Source organism: Salvelinus namaycush, chromosome 11 (genome assembly GCF_016432855.1).
Source record: "Salvelinus namaycush isolate Seneca chromosome 11, SaNama_1.0, whole genome shotgun sequence".
NCBI classification, from domain to species: Eukaryota; Metazoa; Chordata; class Actinopteri; order Salmoniformes; family Salmonidae; genus Salvelinus; species Salvelinus namaycush.
The window spans coordinates 36,771,671-36,789,328 of NC_052317.1; the positions used below are offsets into that span (position 1 = coordinate 36,771,671).

Sequence of the window (17,658 nt, forward strand, 5' to 3'; positions counted from 1 at the left end):
TAGGATGAAACAGTCAGAGGTCACCAAGCGCAACATAGCTTCAGCGTGTAAATCAGCTAGAAAGATGTGTCGGCATCGAGTAATTGTCTCTGGCCCCCTCCCAGTTAGGGGGAGTGACGAGCTCTACAGCAGAGTCTCACAACTCAATCGCTGGTTGAAAACTGTTTTCTGCCCCTCCCAAAAGATAGAATTTGTATATAATTGGCCCTCTTTCTGGGACTCACCCACAAACAGGACCAAGCCTGACCTGCTGAGGAGTGACGGACTCCATCCTAGCTGGAGGGGTGCTCTCATCTTATCTACCAACATAGACAGGGCTCTAACTCCTCTAGCTCCACAATGAAATAGGGTGCAGGCCAGGCAGCAGGCTGTTAGCCAACCTGCCAGCTTAGTGGAGTCTGCCACTAGCATAGTCAGTGTAGTCAGCTCAGCTATCCCCATTGAGACCGTGTCTGTGCCTCGACCTAGGTTGGGCAAAACTAAACATGGCGGTGTTCGCCTTAGCAATCTCATTAGGATAAAGACCTCCTCCATTCCTGCCATTATTGAAAGAGATCGTGATACCTCACATCTCAAAATAGGGTTACTTAATGTTAGATCCCTCACTTCAAAGGCAGTTATAGTCAATGAACTAATCACTGATCATAATCTTGATGTGATTGGCCTGACTGAAACATGACTTAAGCCTGATGAATTTACTGTGTTAAATGAGGCCTCACCTCCTGGTTACACTAGTGACCATATCCCCCGTGCATCCTGCAAAGGCGGAGGTGTTGCTAACATTTACGATAGCAAATTTCAATTTACAAAAAAAGAAATGACGTTTTCGTCTTTTGAGCTTCTAGTCATGAAATCTATGCAGCCTACTCAATCACTTTTTATAGCTACTGTTTACAGGCCTCCTGGGCCATATACAGCGTTCCTCTCTGAGTTCCCTGAATTCCTATCGGACCTTGTAGTCATAGCAGATCATATTCTAATTTTTGGTGATTTTAATATTCATATGGAGAAGTCCACAGACCCACTCCAAAAGGCTTTCGGAGCCATCATCGACTCAGTGGGTTTTGTCCAACATGTCTCTGGACCTACTCACTGCCACAGTCATACTCTGGACCTAGTTTTGTCCCATGGAATAAATGTTGTAGATCTTAATGTTTTTCCTCATAATCCTGGACTATCGGACCACCATTTTTATTACGTTTGCAATCGCAACAAATAATCTGCTCAGACCCCAACCAAGGAGCATCAAAAGTCGTGCTATAAATTCTCAGACAACACAAAAATTCCTTGATGCCCTTCCAGACTCCTTCTGCCTACCCAAGGACGTCAGAGGACAAAAATCAGTTAACCACCTAACTGAGGAACTCAATTTAACCTTGCGCAATACCCTAGATGCAGTTGCACCCCTAAAAACGAAAAACATTTGTCATAAGAAACTAGCTACCTGGTATACAGAAAATACCCGAGCTCTGAAGCAAGCTTCCAGAAAATTGGAACGGAAATGGCGCCACACCAAACTGGAAGTCTTCCGACTAGCTTGGAAAGACAGTACCGTGCAGTATCGAAGAGCCCTCACTGCTGCTCGATCATCCTACTTTTCCAACTTAATTGAGGAAAATAAGAACAATCCAAAATTTATTTTTGATACTGTTGCAAAGCTAACTAAAAAGCAGCATTCCCCAAGAGAGGATGGCTTTCACTTCAGCAGTAATACATTTATGAACTTCTTTGAGGAAAAGAACATGATCATTAGAAAGCAAATTACGGACTCCTCTTTAAATCTGCGTATTCCTCCAGGGCTTAGCTGTCCTGGATCTGCACTGCTCTGCCAGGGCCTGGGATCGGGAGAGACACTTAAGTGTTTTAGTACTGTAACGATCGTCGTAATCCTCCTCCTCGGACGAGGAGGAGAGGCGAGAAGGATCAGACCAATACGCGGAGTGGTTTGTGTCCATGATTATTTAATGAAAATAGAATGAACACTGAACATACAAAACAATAAACGTGACAAACCGCAAACAGTCCCGTGTGGTAAATGATTACAGACACGCGATACAACCACCCACAAAACACACGTGAAACCCCGGCTGCCTTAGTATGATTCTCAATCAGGGACAAACGATCTACAGCTGCCTCTGATTGAGAATCATACCAGGCCGAACACAAAACCCCAACATAGAAAAACACACATAGACAACCCACCCCAACTCACGCCCTGACCAACTAAATAAATAAAAGGAAAAAGGAACAATAGGTCAGGAACGTGACAAGTACTATATCTCTTGACACAATGATGAAAATAATCATGGCCTCTAAACCTTCAAGCTGCATACTGGATCCTATTCCAACTAAACTACTGAAAGAGCTGCTTCATGTGCTTGGCCCTCCTATGTTGAACATAATAAACGGCTCTCTATCCACCGGATGTGTACCAAACTCACTAAAAGTGGCAGTAATAAAGCCTCTCTTGAAAAAGCCAAACCTTGACCCGGAAAATATAAAAAACTATCGGCCTATATCGAATCTTCCATTCCTCTCAAAAATTTTAGAAAAAGCTGTTGCGCAGCAACTCACTGCCTTCCTGAAGACAAACAATGTATACGAAATGCTTCAGTCTGGTTTTAGACCCCATCATAGCACTGAGACTGCACTTGTGAAGGTGGTAAATGACCTTTTAATGGCGTCAGACCGAGGCTCTGCCTCTGTCCTCGTGCTACTAGACCTTAGTGCTGCCTTTGACACCATCGATCACCACATTCTTTTGGAGAGACTGGAAACCCAAATTGGTCTACACGGACAAGTTCTGGCCTGGTTTAGATCTTATCTGTCGGAAAGATATCAGTTTGTCTCTGTGAATGGTTTGTCCTCTGACAAATCAACTGTACATTTCGGTGTTCCTCAAGGTTCCGTTTTAGGACCACTATTGTTTTCACTATATATTTTACCTCTTGGGGATGTTATTCGAAAACATAATGTTAACTTTCACTGCTATGCGGATGACACACAGCTGTACATTTCAATGAAACATGGTGAAGCCCCAAAATTGCCCTCGCTAGAAGCCTGTGTTTCAGACATAAGGAAGTGGATGGCTGAAAACGTTCTACTTTTAAACTCGGATAAAACAGAGATGCTTGTTCTAGGTCCCAAGAAACAAAGAGATCTTCTGTTAAATCTGACAATTAATCTTGATGGTTGTAAAGTCGTCTCAAATAAAACTGTGAAGGACCTCGGCGTTACTCTTGACCCTGATCTCTCTTTTGACGAACATATCAAGACTGTTTCAAGGACAGCTTTTTTCCATCTACGTAACATTGCAAAAATCTGAAATTTTCTGTCCAAAAATTATGCAGAAAAATTCATCCATGCATTTGTTACTTCTAGGTTAGACTACTGCAATGCTCTACTTTCCGGCTACCCGGATAAAGCACTAAATAAACTTCAGTTAGTGCTAAATACGGCTGCTAGAATCCTGACTAGAACCAAGAAATTTGATCATATTACTCCAGTGCTAGCTTCCCTACACTGGCTTCCTGTTAAGGCAAGGGCTGATTTCAAGGTTTTACTGTTAACCTATAAAGCGTTACATGGGCTTGCTCCTACCTATCTTTCCGAGTTGGTCCTGCCGTACATACCTACACGTACGCTACGGTCACAAGACGCAGGCCTCCTAATTGTCCCTAGAATTTCTAAGCAAACAGCTGGAGGCAGGGCTTTCTCTTATAGATCTCCATTTTTATGGAATGGTCTGCCTACCCATGTGAGAGACGCAGACTCGGTCTCAACCTTTAAGTCTTTACTGAAGACTTATCTCTTCAGTAGGTCATATGATTGAGTGTAGTCTGGCCCAGGAGTGTGAAGGTGAACGGAAAGGCTCTGGAGCAACGAACCACCCTTGCTGTCTCTGCCTGGCCGGTTCCCCTCTCTCCACTGGGATTCTCTGCCTCTAACCCTATTACAGGGGCTGAGTCACTGGCTTACTGGTGCTCTTTCATGCCGTCCCTAGGAGGGGTGCGTCACTTGAGTGGGTTGAGTTACTGACGTGATCTTCCTGTCTGGGTTGGCGCCCCCCCTTGGTTTGTGCTGTGGTGGAGATCTTTGTGGGCTATACTCGGCCTTGTCTCAGGATTGTAAGTTGGTGGTTGAAGATATCCCTCTAGTGGTGCGGGGGCTGTGCTTTGGCAAAGTGGGTGGGGTTATATCCTTCCTGTTTGGCCCTGTCCGGGGGTATCATCGGATGGGGCCACAGTGTCTCCTGACCCCTCCTGTCTCAGCCTCCAGTATTTATGCTGCAGTAGTTTATGTGTCGGGGGGCTAGGGTCAGTTGGTTATATCTGGAGTACTTCTCCTGTCTTATCCAGTGTCTTGTGTGAATTTAAGTATGCTCTCTCTAATTCTCTCCTTCTCTCTTTCTTTCTCTCTCTCGGAGAACCTGAGCCCTAGGACCATACGTCAGGACTACCGGGCATGATGACTCCTTGCTGTCCCCAGTCCACCTGGCCTTGCTGCTGTTCCAGTTTCAACTGTTCTGCCTGCGGTTATGGAACCCCTACCTGTCCCAGACCTGCTGCTTTCAACTCTTAATGATCGGCTATGAAAAGCCAACTGACATTTATTCCTGATTATTATTTGACCATGCTTGTCACTTATGAACATTTTGAACATCTTGGCCATGTTCTGTTATAATCTCCACCCGGCACAGCCAGAAGAGGACTGGCCACCCCTCATAGCCTGGTTCCTCTCTAGGTTTCTTCCTAGGTTTTGGCCTTTCTAGGGAGTTTTTCCTAGCCACCATGCTTCTACACCTGCATTGCTTGCTGTTTGGGGTTTTAGGCTGGGTTTCTGTACAGCACTTCGAGATATTAGCTGATGTACGAAGGGCTATATAAAATAAACTTGATTTGATTTGATTTGAAAGAAAACAGAGAACTTCAGAGAGAACTCTAGAGAGAACACTAAAGTCTAAAAAGAGAACACTGAACGCCAGAGAGAAAACACAGGACAATAGAAAGAGAGCTCAGAGAACAACTCTAGAGGGAATACATAGTAACTAAAATAGGAAAACCAAACACAGAGGTGTAGTAAAAGGTATGAGGCAGACCTGATTTACCTGGTGGTTGGCTGTTTCTGACACCTTGACGTCCAGAGAGCCAGACAGAACAGCATACCAGCTGGTCCCTATGTCACCCTGGCGGAACACTACACAGAACAGACATAACAGCATATAAGCATTCAGAAATCATTCATCAATAGTCATAACATTGATGTGACAAGTCATAGTAAACCTGAAAGCCAATGAGGTATCAGAGAGGCCTTTTTCAAGGTGCTCATACCACTGAGTGAGTGTGAGAGAGTGTGTGCAGATGTCCAAGTGTGTGTGTGTGTATACTTCCAGGTGATGCCTTTCTCCAGGTACTCGTAGAAGGCACAGGAACAGATCTGCAGCAGCAGGGAGGGGTGGAACCTCTGGAAGGCTTTAACCCCTTTTAGTCTGGTCAGAATAATATCCACATCCTCTGCTGAACGCTCCGCAGGCCTACAGAGAGAGATGGGGGATGTTAGTAATAATACTACTACATGGGAGTTATATAGCACTTTTCAAGGACCCAAAGTCACTTTACAATTATAGGGGGGGAAAAAAGTCAAAACAAAACATCAGAGCTAACAAAAACATGAGTTCCACAAAAAACGTTCCAGCACCCAAGGGTTCCACGATGTCTATGTTCGTCACTTCATCAAAATATATAGCTTTCCAAACGAATAGTTTCCATTTTGTATTATTTCAACCAAATGCAGCTAGTGCTGTTTATCAAATGAGCAGGACCTGCACTTAAATATTCTGAGATAAATGTTATGTTTTCACCTCCATTTGTAATGTGTCGCTGTCTGCCCTGAAGCACTGTCACCTTCTGTACTATAGATCAGCTCTAATCTCTGTCATTTACAGCCAACTGAAGTCAGATGAGATATCATGTAAAAGCGTACACCTATTACTGTCTACACTAGAGGTCGACCGATTAATCGGAATGGCCGATTTATTAGGGCCGATTTCAAGTTTTCATAACAATCTCTAATCTGCAGTTTTGGACGCCGATTATGGACGATTATATTGCAATCCATGGGGAGACTGCTTGGCAGGCTGACCACCTGTTACGTGAGTACAGGCAGCAAGGAGCCATGGTAAGTTGCTAGCTAGCATTGAACTTATCTTATAAAAAACAATCAACCTTAACATAAATCACTAGTTAACTACACATGGTTGATGATATTACTAGTTTAACTAGCTTGTCCTGCGTTGCATATAATCAATGCGGTGCCTGAAATTGTGTCACCTCTCTTGCGTTCAGTGTAAGCAGAGTCAGGGTATATGCAGCAGTTTGGGTCGCCTGGCTCGTTGCGTTCAGTGTAAGCAGAGTCAGGGTACATGCAGCAGTTTGGGTCGCCTGGCTCGTTGCGAACTGTGTGAAGACCATTTCTTCCTAACAAAGACTGTAATTAATTTGCCAGAATTATGACATAACATTGAAGGTTGTGCAATGTAACAGCAATATTTAGACTTAGGGATGCCACCCGTTAGATAAAATACGGAACGGTTCCGAATTTCACTGAAAGAATAATTGTTTGTTTTCAAAATGATAGTTTCCAGATTTGACCATATTAATGACCTAAGGCTCGTATTTCTGTGTGTTTTTATTATATTATAATTAAGTCTATGATTTGATAGAGCAGTCTGACTGTGCGGTGGTAGGCAGCAGCAGGCTCGTAAGCAATCATTCAAACAGCACTTTCCTGCGTTTTCCAGCAGCTCTTTGCAATGCTTGAAGCACAGCTCTGTTTATGACTTCAAGCCTATTAACTCCCGAGATTAGGCTAGCAATACTATAGTGCCTATAAGAACATCCAATAGTCAGTCAAAGGTCTATGAAATACAAATGGTATAGAGAGAAATAGTCCTATAATAACTACAACCTAAAACTTCTTACCTGGAAATATTGAAGACTCATGTTAAAAGGAACCACCAGCTTTCATATGTTCTCATCTTCTGAGTAAGGAACTTAAACGTCAGCTTTTTTACATGGCACATATTGCACTCTTACTTTCTTCTCTAACACTTTGTTTTTGCATTATTTAAACCAAATTGAACATGTTTCATTATTTATTTGAGACTAAACTGATTTTATTTACGTATTATATTAAGTTAAAATAAAAGTGTTCATTGTTCATTCAGTATTGTTGTAATTGTCATTATTCAAAATATATATATATCTTTTTTTTTATATAAAAAATAAAAGAATCGGCCTATTAATCGGTATCGGCTTTTTTTGGTCCTCCAATTATTGGTATCGGTGTTGAAAAATCAAAATCGGTCAACCTCTAGTCTACACACAGAGAGACGCATACACTGGCATTAGCTGTGTAACAGTTAGCTGATTTATCATTGTTGCCTGGGCTTATTGATTTGGACATTGTGTGTGTGTGTGTGTGTGTGTGTGTGTGTGTGTGTGTGTGTGTGTGTGTGTGTGTGTGTGTGTGTGTGTGTGTGTGTGTGTGTGTGTGTGTGTGTGTGTGTCCATCATGCCCGCCGTAACCTGACATCCACCATCAGGGGGATGGACTAACACAAGGGGGGGCTATGACCAGCATTGTCAATGGCTGCATCTCAACAGTTTAACATGGCTTCCTTTCCTTGTCTCCTTTCCTTCATCTACACTGACTGGGCAGGTAAGGATTCCTATTACCATTAGAAACATTTCTCTGTTTCCTAACTTCATCACAAAGAAGGAAATAGAGAAACAGAGAGGGGGAGACAGAGAGAGCAATGAGCTCCCATTGCCGATGGTTACCTGTGGATGTCAAATCAAATTCATTTTATTGGTCGCGTACACATATTTTGCAGATGTTATTGCAGGTGCAGCGAAATGTTCATGTTTGTAGCTCCAATCGTGCAGTAATACCTAACAATACAAAAGAATAAACACAAATCCAAAATAAAGAAATTAAGAAATATCAGAATGAGCAATGTCAGAATTTCTTCAGGCTCCTAAGGTTGAAGAGGCGTTGTTGTGCCTTCTTCACCACACTGTCCGTGTGGATGAACCGTTTCAGGCTGTCAGTGATGTGCATGCAGAGGAACTTGAAGCTTTTCACCCTCTCCACTGCGACCCTGTTGGGGATCCACAATCAGCTCCTTCATTTTGTTGAGGGAGAGGTTATTTTCCTAGCACCACTCCGCCAGGGCTCTCTGCACATGCTCTGATGACGCGGCTTGGGATGCCGTCTGGGCCGGCAGCCTTGCAAGGGTTAACACACTTAAATGTCTTACTCATGCTGGCCGTCGAGCTCTTCTAGCCTATTCTATTCTGCTCAATGCTATCAATCAATCTTATTCCACTCCATTCCCAAGCATCTCAAGGCTAATATTCTCATGAGATATTTGAACTGTGTTCAATACAAACTACATTAACCTGCAGATACAGATTCAATATGTGCCACTGGTTCTTATATGGCTGTGTGTGTGAGTGTGTGAGTGAGTGAGTGAGTGCACAAACACTATAAAAAAAATGATTCTGGGGTGAATTGAAATTGACTCAAAAAAACAACCAACATAAATTTAATAAAAGTAATTTCAAAGATTTGTTCATTTCATTTAGCCAACCCCAAAAAATGTTTAAAAGGATAAATTGAGTACATTTTAATATTAATAATAATATCTCTCTCCACTTAACAATAAATTATTGCAACCACTTGCCCGTTTTTAGAGGATTGTGGGTAATTCAAAAATGTTTGACTTTGTGATTATTTCACAGAATGTTGTAAGCATATTCGAAGGAATACAATTCTATTTCTATATTAGTATTAAGCAGCTTGTTGTGTCATGAGGTGTAATGTATTATGACGAACGATATCAAAACCAGACAAATGTACGTTCAATGATCAGGCCACCCATTCTTAAAAACAGAGGCTAATTCAGCGTCATGCGATGCATGCAGTTCTACCTCCAGGTAGACTACTGCTGGTGGATTAAGCACTGTGCTCAACAATGCCTGACAAAAATGGGTTAAAATGGCAAATTATGAAATAGATTAAACAATGTTAAACATTAAGAGTTTTATTAACACTAGCTGTACTAAATATGTGCGTGACATCAACTCATATATTACCACATTATCAGTAAATCCAACACAATTTTATGGCTATTATAAATTCCATGGATTTACTTTATTTGTGTAAATCCCAAACAATTTATGAAATATTTTTTTACAAAAACAAATGTGACGTTTCATCTACTAATAAGAGTAAGTGTTTTGTTGTTGCGTTCATTTTTTAAAGTAGATTCAACACAATGTTTTTTACAGTGCCGGCTGACAAATTACCCTGCAATGAAGAGATTGGATTTGCGCAAACCTGCCTCACGCCCAGAAATAAACCAACCCTACACACACACGACTGTTTTTTGTAGGGTAAAATTTACCCATCGCAGACTACAATAAAGCTCGGTCTGAATTCATAACAGATAAAAGTGATAATGCTGCGGGTGGTGAGGAGGATTAACGAGTGAAAAAGAAAACCATGAACCTACAACGCCTTTGTGAACGACTAGCAAATAGACAAACACAGCAGGTAAATGCCCTATGAATAACCTAACCTGGGAATGGTCTTCAATTAGTACCTCGACTGAATGTGAATATGTCAATGACATTTGATACGCAATAACAAAGCCGCCTTCGCACTCAGACAATGCACACAATCAGAGATTGCCGGTTAAGATTACGATTTGTCATGTTGACCCTGATTAATGAATGGAACCCAAATTCGTTGTTTTCAGCGGTTGAGGATGCCGTGACCAAAAGGCGGGAACGTTTATTACCCACCTTTTATCCAGACAGCCGACCCATTCGACCGAAGGAGACGAGTTGGGTGATGTTTCTATAGCGACCATCTTTCCAGAGAATGGGTGTGTGGGATTGAGAAACCGGGAGATGCTGAAGGCGGCTTCAGCGTGGTGGTTATCCGTGCAGTCGTCGTTCATGAGCTGAACTCGCGACTCCGCCACTGGGCTGATCCAGGGCTGAGGTTTGACGTTATGAGGCCACTCTACCCCCTCAGGACATTACCAACCAACGAGTGAAATTGATTTGCTAAATAATTGGCTATAATTTTTTTTTAAAGATACCATTCTTCTAAAAGGTTTAGATATAATTTTTTCAGAAACGTGAAATATGTTGATGATAGTGATACTGACTAGATTAATGAAATTGTCTTCACCTATTCAGTCCTTTCATACCATAACTGAAAAGAGAGGAAGAGAGGAGGAAATCAATCAACCTTTATCTCATTTTCTATTAGCTTCATGACAAAATCTGTAGAATAGCACTATAAAACTGCACATTTTTCTCTGCACCGTGGCAAAATGTGTTGAAATGCAGTAAATTAGCTGATTGAATGTGGGGAGCTATTCAGTGGTCAATAATCAATCACTGAACAGCATCAGCAGCAGATATAATGGAATGACATGTATGAGACAGACACTATCTTCATAAACAAAACAGTATATTTTTATTAATGGTTGAATTTTCAAGATATTGCACATGGAACACTAATAAATAAAGAATTCTGAGAAATAATTCATGGAACACAGATCCATAGATATAGAATGAATAGAAATTAAAATCGAATTCTACTGTGATTATATGGTGTGTGAAGCCTCTGAGTTTGGTGGAACAGGATAGATACAGCCAGCGGTGACGGGCTGTCTGTCCCCACAATTACAGCCTGTTACCACAACGACAGTGTCACGGCACCAGGAAGCGTCTTACTTTTCCCAACGCTGTTTTGCCAAAACCACGCCCTGTTATTCAGAGGAACGTTCTACTACGCTCCCATTGGCTAGCTAGCGTTGTCTCACTCACAGGCGATCAGCGCAGAGACAGTGGCCTTCCAAGGTAAGGTTGGAAAGTGTAATTTAACAATTAGCTGCCTGTCGTAATGCAGGCCTATTTTTATCATGTTTGGTAACATTTGCCCATGTATTTCTTTTCAGAGTATCAATGAGTTGCAAAAATGTCTCAGAGAACTCTGCTGAATTCCCTCAATTGAAAGTGAGCTAAATTAACCTAAGCTACTTAACTTTACTAGCTCGGTATTTGAAGTTGTTATATTATCATTAGTAGTCTATTATCAGGTAAAATCATATGCTTATTATTCATAATTTCTCAAATATTTATTAGCTAATCATTCAGTCGAATACGCTATGCTACAGCCATTTAATCTGTCTTTGAGCGTTAAGGGACATTAATGGCTAGTACTGTCCACGACATTATGTTATTTTTTTTTTTCGATCGTGAAATACAAGGGCAAATGTGATTAATCAGTGACTGAAATTTTGCGCTACCTGATATTCACTTCCGGACATGGAGAGCGCTCAAAGCGTTGTAGAACGCCCCTCTGAATAACGGGGCATGGTTTTGGCTTAACTGCTTTGGGGGGAAAGAAAGACGCCACCAGCATGGGGGGAGGAAACAGGAAGTGTTTGAGATTCAGTGAGTGCCAAAATATACAGTACTTCCTTCAGGCCGATGTTGAGAGAGAGAAGACAGACTCTCCTACAGAAGATGTGGAGAGCGAGATGGACAGAGAGATAGAGAGATAGAAGGGGTGGTAATGGAGAGAAAAGGGTGGGGAAGAGGGATAAAAGGAGATGAGAGGGAGGGAGAGATTGATCGCCATAATATGCCATTTGAAATGTCTCTAGTCCTTTGAAACTTTTGTGAGTGTAATGTTTACTGTTAATTACTGATTGTTTATTTCACTTTTGTTTAGTTATATATTTCACTTGCTTTGGCAATGTAAATATATGTTTTTCATGCCAATAAAGCCCTTTGAATTGATTGACTCCCTCTCCTCTGGCCTGCAGTGTGGTCTCAGGGAGTGGTAGAGGGAGGGAGAGAAAAAGGGGATGTTGATGTCCACCGATGAAAGAGGAAGACAGGAGGGAGGCAGGAGATGTGCTGTTGTGTTCAGCGATGGAAAAACACAGACGACAGACACACACACAAAACCTCATTCTGACAGATTAAGTTAGCTGGGATTCCCATACTAGTGGGAGCTATTAGTTCCAGCTAGGTTATCTGTTGTGTATGTGTGTGTGTGTGTATGTGTGTATGTGTATGTGTGCCAGCTGTCTGAAGTAGAGGTTTAACACAGTGTAATGAATGTGTCCTCTACAACACCACAGGAAGCCAACACTGCAGGACATTAGCATGTCTCAGAGGGGGACTGTGTGACTTAGTTGGTAGAGCATGGTGCTTGCAACGCCAGGGTTGTGGGTTCGTTTCCCTTGGGGGACCAGTATGAATATGTATGCACTCACTACTGTAAGTTGCTCTGGATAAGAGACACACTAAATGACTGAAATATGTATGTGACAGACAAAGTAGGAGAGAGAGGAATTCTGTATCCCAACCCCTTAGACACTACTAGATATTTAAGCATTATGCTCATTGTTTCACCTTGCCTTCTGATAGACTGAGTAAAATGTTTGATTTATTCCTAACACTTTAGGCTATCCATTCATTTTAGATCTAGGAGTGCCTGCCTACACTAAGGAAACAGAAGGTTCTATCTGGAACCTAAAAGTGTTCTTTAGCTGTCCTCATGGGAGCGCAGCACCTGACCAGCAGTATGCACTTCTGAACAGTAGATGGCAGTGTTGCTGTACGTGTCTCAGAGCCATAGACCCCAGAAATTATAAAGAATTGTGTGTTTGTGTTCCAACCATAGGGTGTTAATAAAGAGTGTTTTTGAATGTCCTGATGATTAAATCATGTCAACTGTGTGATCTCCTGGTGGATGTGAGAAACTCTAAATATGGTCCTCAACAGTGGCGATTTTAGCATGTAAATCTTGGTGGGGCAAACTAAAAAAATATGTTTTAGATGCATGCCAGCAAGCCACTACACAACACTAAACAATACATTAATTGCATTATAATGGTGACAAATGATTCCCACAAACTGTTAGGGCCTACATAAAGCTTTCCCAACAGGAGTCCCAAAATCTTACCACTGCTACACCTGGCTATCAGCGGAGCCTTGTCTGGCAGCAAAACAGTTCATTCAGCCTCATTTACTGCCTTTTAAAAACAACATAGCTGATAAGGCTGACTTGCTTAAACAAATGTGGTTTTCGACAGATAATTGAGATGTACAAACTATGGCATAAGGGGGGGATGAGCAGATAAGAGGCAATCCGTAATTTCGATTAAGACATTAATGAACGAGCTAGGACGAATGTAGTCAATATAACTATTTGTTCAGCACTTTTGAAATGTACAGCGACAGAATTCAGAACATGGGTCGTTCTTACAGTATTCACCCTGTACACCAAGTCAGAACCGTAGGATAAATAAAGGGGGCATATAAGCAGACAATGAAAGCTCTTACTCAATGATGACATTTCTATAAAACAGGCTATAGGCTACATGTGCACCACCAAGTCAGAACAGTAGGCTAAATTATGAGTGGAAAAGGGCCAAAATTATTAGGATGAGGCACGTGGGCTATTAACAGCTTACTACACAACATACTTTCTTAGCTACAGAATACATATCTTCCTGGCATATTACATAATTTATGCAGCAGCATACAATGCATTTTTGGACTCACCTTGTTGTACTGTGCTCACTTGAACAGGAAGGTGGTGTGGCGGTCCTTTGTGGGCAAATTTTGTCATCATACTTTGTCATCAAATTCTGGCGTTATATGGATTTTTGGTGCTTTCAAGACAACTGGGAACTCTGGAAAAAAACAAGGTCGAATCATGACGTTAGTGATTTTCAGGTCGGAGCTATAGAAAGAAGCCCAAGTTCCCGACTTCTGAGTTGGATGACCATTAAGAATGTATTTTCCCAGTCGGAGCTCGTTTTCTTCTGAGTTCCCAGTTGTCTTGAACTCACTAAAGTCTGAGATTTCCCAGTTCCTAGTTTCCATTTGTTTTGAATGCGGCAGAAGTCATGCTGGAATGCTCCAATGTTGAAGCTTGGAAAAGAGACCCTTAAACCCAGACTTGGACCACACATACACTCCACTGAATAGCAGGCTAGTGATTGCTTTGCAATGCTTGCAGTTAGCCACTGATTCCTTCCAAACCACTCATTGTTGAATTTACAATTTACAACAATGTTTATGTCCAATGGCCAATAAGCACTGATACCTTTTATCTATAATTTCTTCTCTTCATATGACAAGTTTTGAAAAGGATTTGCCAGTAGATTGTCGAAGTGATTCATGATGATGACTGCTAGCTAAGATTTTGAAAGTATGATGTTGACATGATCGGTCCAATCAAAGCTACAGTTGATATAACGTGATTTGATGTCATTTTATCTGTGGCCAATGACCTTGAGCCTTCTTGGACGGGCACATCTAATGTAACTCTATGACAGCACCCAAGGGGCTTGAATTTTCAAGCTCTGTCTGTAGATCTTGCGGTGACATAGTGTCCCAATGAGTGACAGAAAACTGAGCCAATCATGGCGCAACTAGAGAACTTAACCAAACCCTATGCTCTGTATTTCCACTGGCTGCTCCGCCACCACAGAAAGCACTGAGCTAGGCTGAAACACCTGCATTTTGGAGCTGCCTTATTCAAGAAAGCAAAAAGAGACCATGTTTGTATGCAGCTTCATTAACTCCAATTTTAGTTTTTTTGTTGATTGTTTGCAAACTGATATGTGAGACGTATTAATAAAATCAAATAAAATCAAATGTATTTATATAGCCCTTCTTACATCAGCTGATATCTCAAAGTGCTGTCCAGAAACCCAGCCTTAAACCCCAAACCAGCAAGCAATGCAGGTGTAGACGCACGGCCAAAATAACATGCAAAACAGGCATTAAAAATAACATTCCCCAACTGCCCTGAATGACGGGTTGCCACTGGTCCTCTATCCTCCAGAGACCCAGCCATTCATTTTTGTCCTCTCTAATGGACATTAGTTTTTGGTCTGTATCTCTATTTGGAAAGTGTTCAGACCCCTTGGCTTTTTCTACATTTTGTTACGTTATAGCCTTATTCCCCCCAAAATTATTAACCTCATCAATCTACACACAAAACGGCATAATGACAAAGCGAAAACAGGATTTTAGAATTTTTTGTTAATGTATAAAAAAATATATAAAAAAATACAATTTTTACATAAGTATTCAGACCCTTTTCTATGAGACTCGAAATTAAGCTCAGGTGCATTCTGTTTCCATTGATCATCCTTGAGATATTTCTACAACTTGATTGGAGTCCACCTGTGGTAAATTATATTGATTGGACATGATTTGGAAAGGCACACACCTGTCTATATAAGGTCCCACAGTTGACAGTGCACGCCAGAGCAACAACCAAGCCATGAGGTTGAAGGAATTGGCTGTAGAGCTCCGAGACCGGATTGTGTCGAGGCACAGATCTGGGGATGGGTGCCAAACAATTACTGCAGCATTGAAGGTCACCAAGTACACAGTGGCTTCTGTCGTTCTTAAATTGAAAAAGCTTGGAACCACCAAGACTCTTCCTAGAGCTGGCTGCCCAGCCAAACAGCAATATGAGGAGAAGTGCCATTGGTCACTCTGACATAGCTTCAGAGTTCCTCTGTCGAGATGGAAGAACCTTCCAGAAGGACAACGATCTCTGCAGCACTCCACTAATCAGGCCTTCATGATAGAGTGGCCAGACGAAAGCCACTCCTCTGTAAATCGGCACGACAGCCCACTTGGAGTTTGCCAAAAGGCACCTAAAGTACTCTTAGACCGTGAGGAACAAGATTCTCTGGTCTGATGAAACCAAGATTGAACTCTTTGGCCTGAATACCAAGCCTGGAGAAAATCTGACCCCACCCCTACGGTGAAGCATGGTGGTGGCAGCATGATGCAGTGGGGATGTTTTTCAGCGGCAGGGACTGGGAGACTAGTCAGCATCGACGTAAAGATGAACGTTGACCTTCAAACAGGACAATGACCCTAAGCATACAGACAAGTAACATAATAAAATATGGAAAAAGTCAAGATGTCTGAATACTTTCCAAATGCACTTTATGCCACTGTGTTAGTCCTGCTGTACCTTTTGAGAGGACATTCTGGGATTTTCAATGATTACACCTTGATAGTTTTCTTTCTGGTTCTTCAAAATGGCTACAATCACAATTAGCTAATGTTAATGTAAGTGTGTGTAATTGTGTAATTATAATTTTTGTGAGTTTGATATTGAAAGTTGTTTCTAAAAAAGTAAATATCTCAGGAACAGTTTCAGTTTTCAGAGCAGTGTAATCTTCTTATTTTTTACATGAAATAAGAGCTAAATAAGAGCTAAATAAGAGCTTGTTGATACATGTTCTCTGGGGTGGACATCAGGATGCACCAACTATGTTTTTTACCTATAGACCTCCATCTGGGTCACGATTGGCTGCCAAACTCTGCCCCACAGCTGACACACACACACACACACACACACACACACACACACACACACACACACACACACACACACACACACACACACACACACAGACACACACACACACACACACACACAGACAGACACACACACATAGTTGAGAGCACACAAATAACTGCTGCTGTTATTGTTGTTGGCTTTCTCTCGTGATTTGTCTGAGATCAAAGTTGGTCTGGAAACAATTAGGGCAGAAAGAAACAAACCAAGGGCAGAAGGTCTAATGGTAATGAACCAACATCATATATCTCTCAGCAGATATAAGATGGAGGACAATGCTCCCCTACCCATCACTTTTAGTCTTTCTCTCTCTTTTCTTTCTCCTCCCTCCTACTCTCTCTCCCCCCACCTCCCTCCCTCTCTCTCACTTCTCTCCCCCACATTCCTCTATCCTTCTCCTTACATTATCCTTCTCCACCTCTCTCTCTCTCCCCTCTGTACAGTGGGTGGTATTTATATCATCTAGGTCCCAGTGCCTCCTGGGAGAATGGTTCCATATCCAGGTCAGAACTCACCATAGCCCCAATACTCTCTACAGCCCACTCTACTCTGTTCCACTCTGCTCTGTTCCACTCTGTTCCACTCTACTCTGTTCCACTCTACTCTGTTCCACTCTGCTCTGTTCCACTCTGCTTTGTTCCACTCTACTCTGTTCCACTCTACTCTGTTCTACTCTACTCTGTTCCACTCTACTCTGTTCCACTCTGCTCTATTCCACTCTGCTCTGTTCTGTTCCACTCTGCTCTGTTCTGTTCCACTCTGCTCTGTTCCACTCTGCTCTATTCCACTCTGTGTTCTGTTCCACTCTGCTCTGGTCTGTTCCACTCTGTTTTGTTTCACTCTGTTCTGTTCCGCTCTGTTCCACTCTGCTCTGTTCCACTCTACTCTGTTCCACTCTGCTCTGTTCCACTCTAATCTGCCTGCCAGGAGGAGAGGCAGAGCTGGCTGCAGGTAAGCTGCTCCACTTTAGTTCCTTTTGTGAATGGTGAATATGCACTGTACAGTACATTTCAATGTGGAAATTAATTTTACTTAGGAAACTGTTAAGTAGGCTGAAAGTAATTTATTAATTGATTGATTTTCTAATAGTTTGATTGATTGACTAGCAGCTAAGCAGTCGGACAGGGTGTGTCTCCTTTTCCAACCACAGGTCCAGAACAGTGT

The 17,658-nt window shown here is 42.0% G+C and overlaps 1 protein-coding gene across 1 annotated transcript in view; it reads right to left on the bottom strand.

Moving 5' to 3' along the window:
* LOC120055392 (rap guanine nucleotide exchange factor 4-like) overlaps positions 1 to 9,937 on the bottom strand; it is a 56,625-nt gene extending 46,688 nt beyond the window's left edge. The window contains exons 1-3 of the mRNA XM_039003256.1: positions 9,870 to 9,937; positions 5,391 to 5,533; positions 5,108 to 5,196 (exon numbers count right to left, since the gene is read on the bottom strand). Coding sequence (XP_038859184.1) covers positions 5,108 to 5,196; positions 5,391 to 5,533; positions 9,870 to 9,937 — 300 coding nt within the window. The remainder of the gene's footprint in view (positions 1 to 5,107; positions 5,197 to 5,390; positions 5,534 to 9,869) is intronic.
* Positions 9,938 to 17,658: the final 7,721 nt, after the last annotated feature.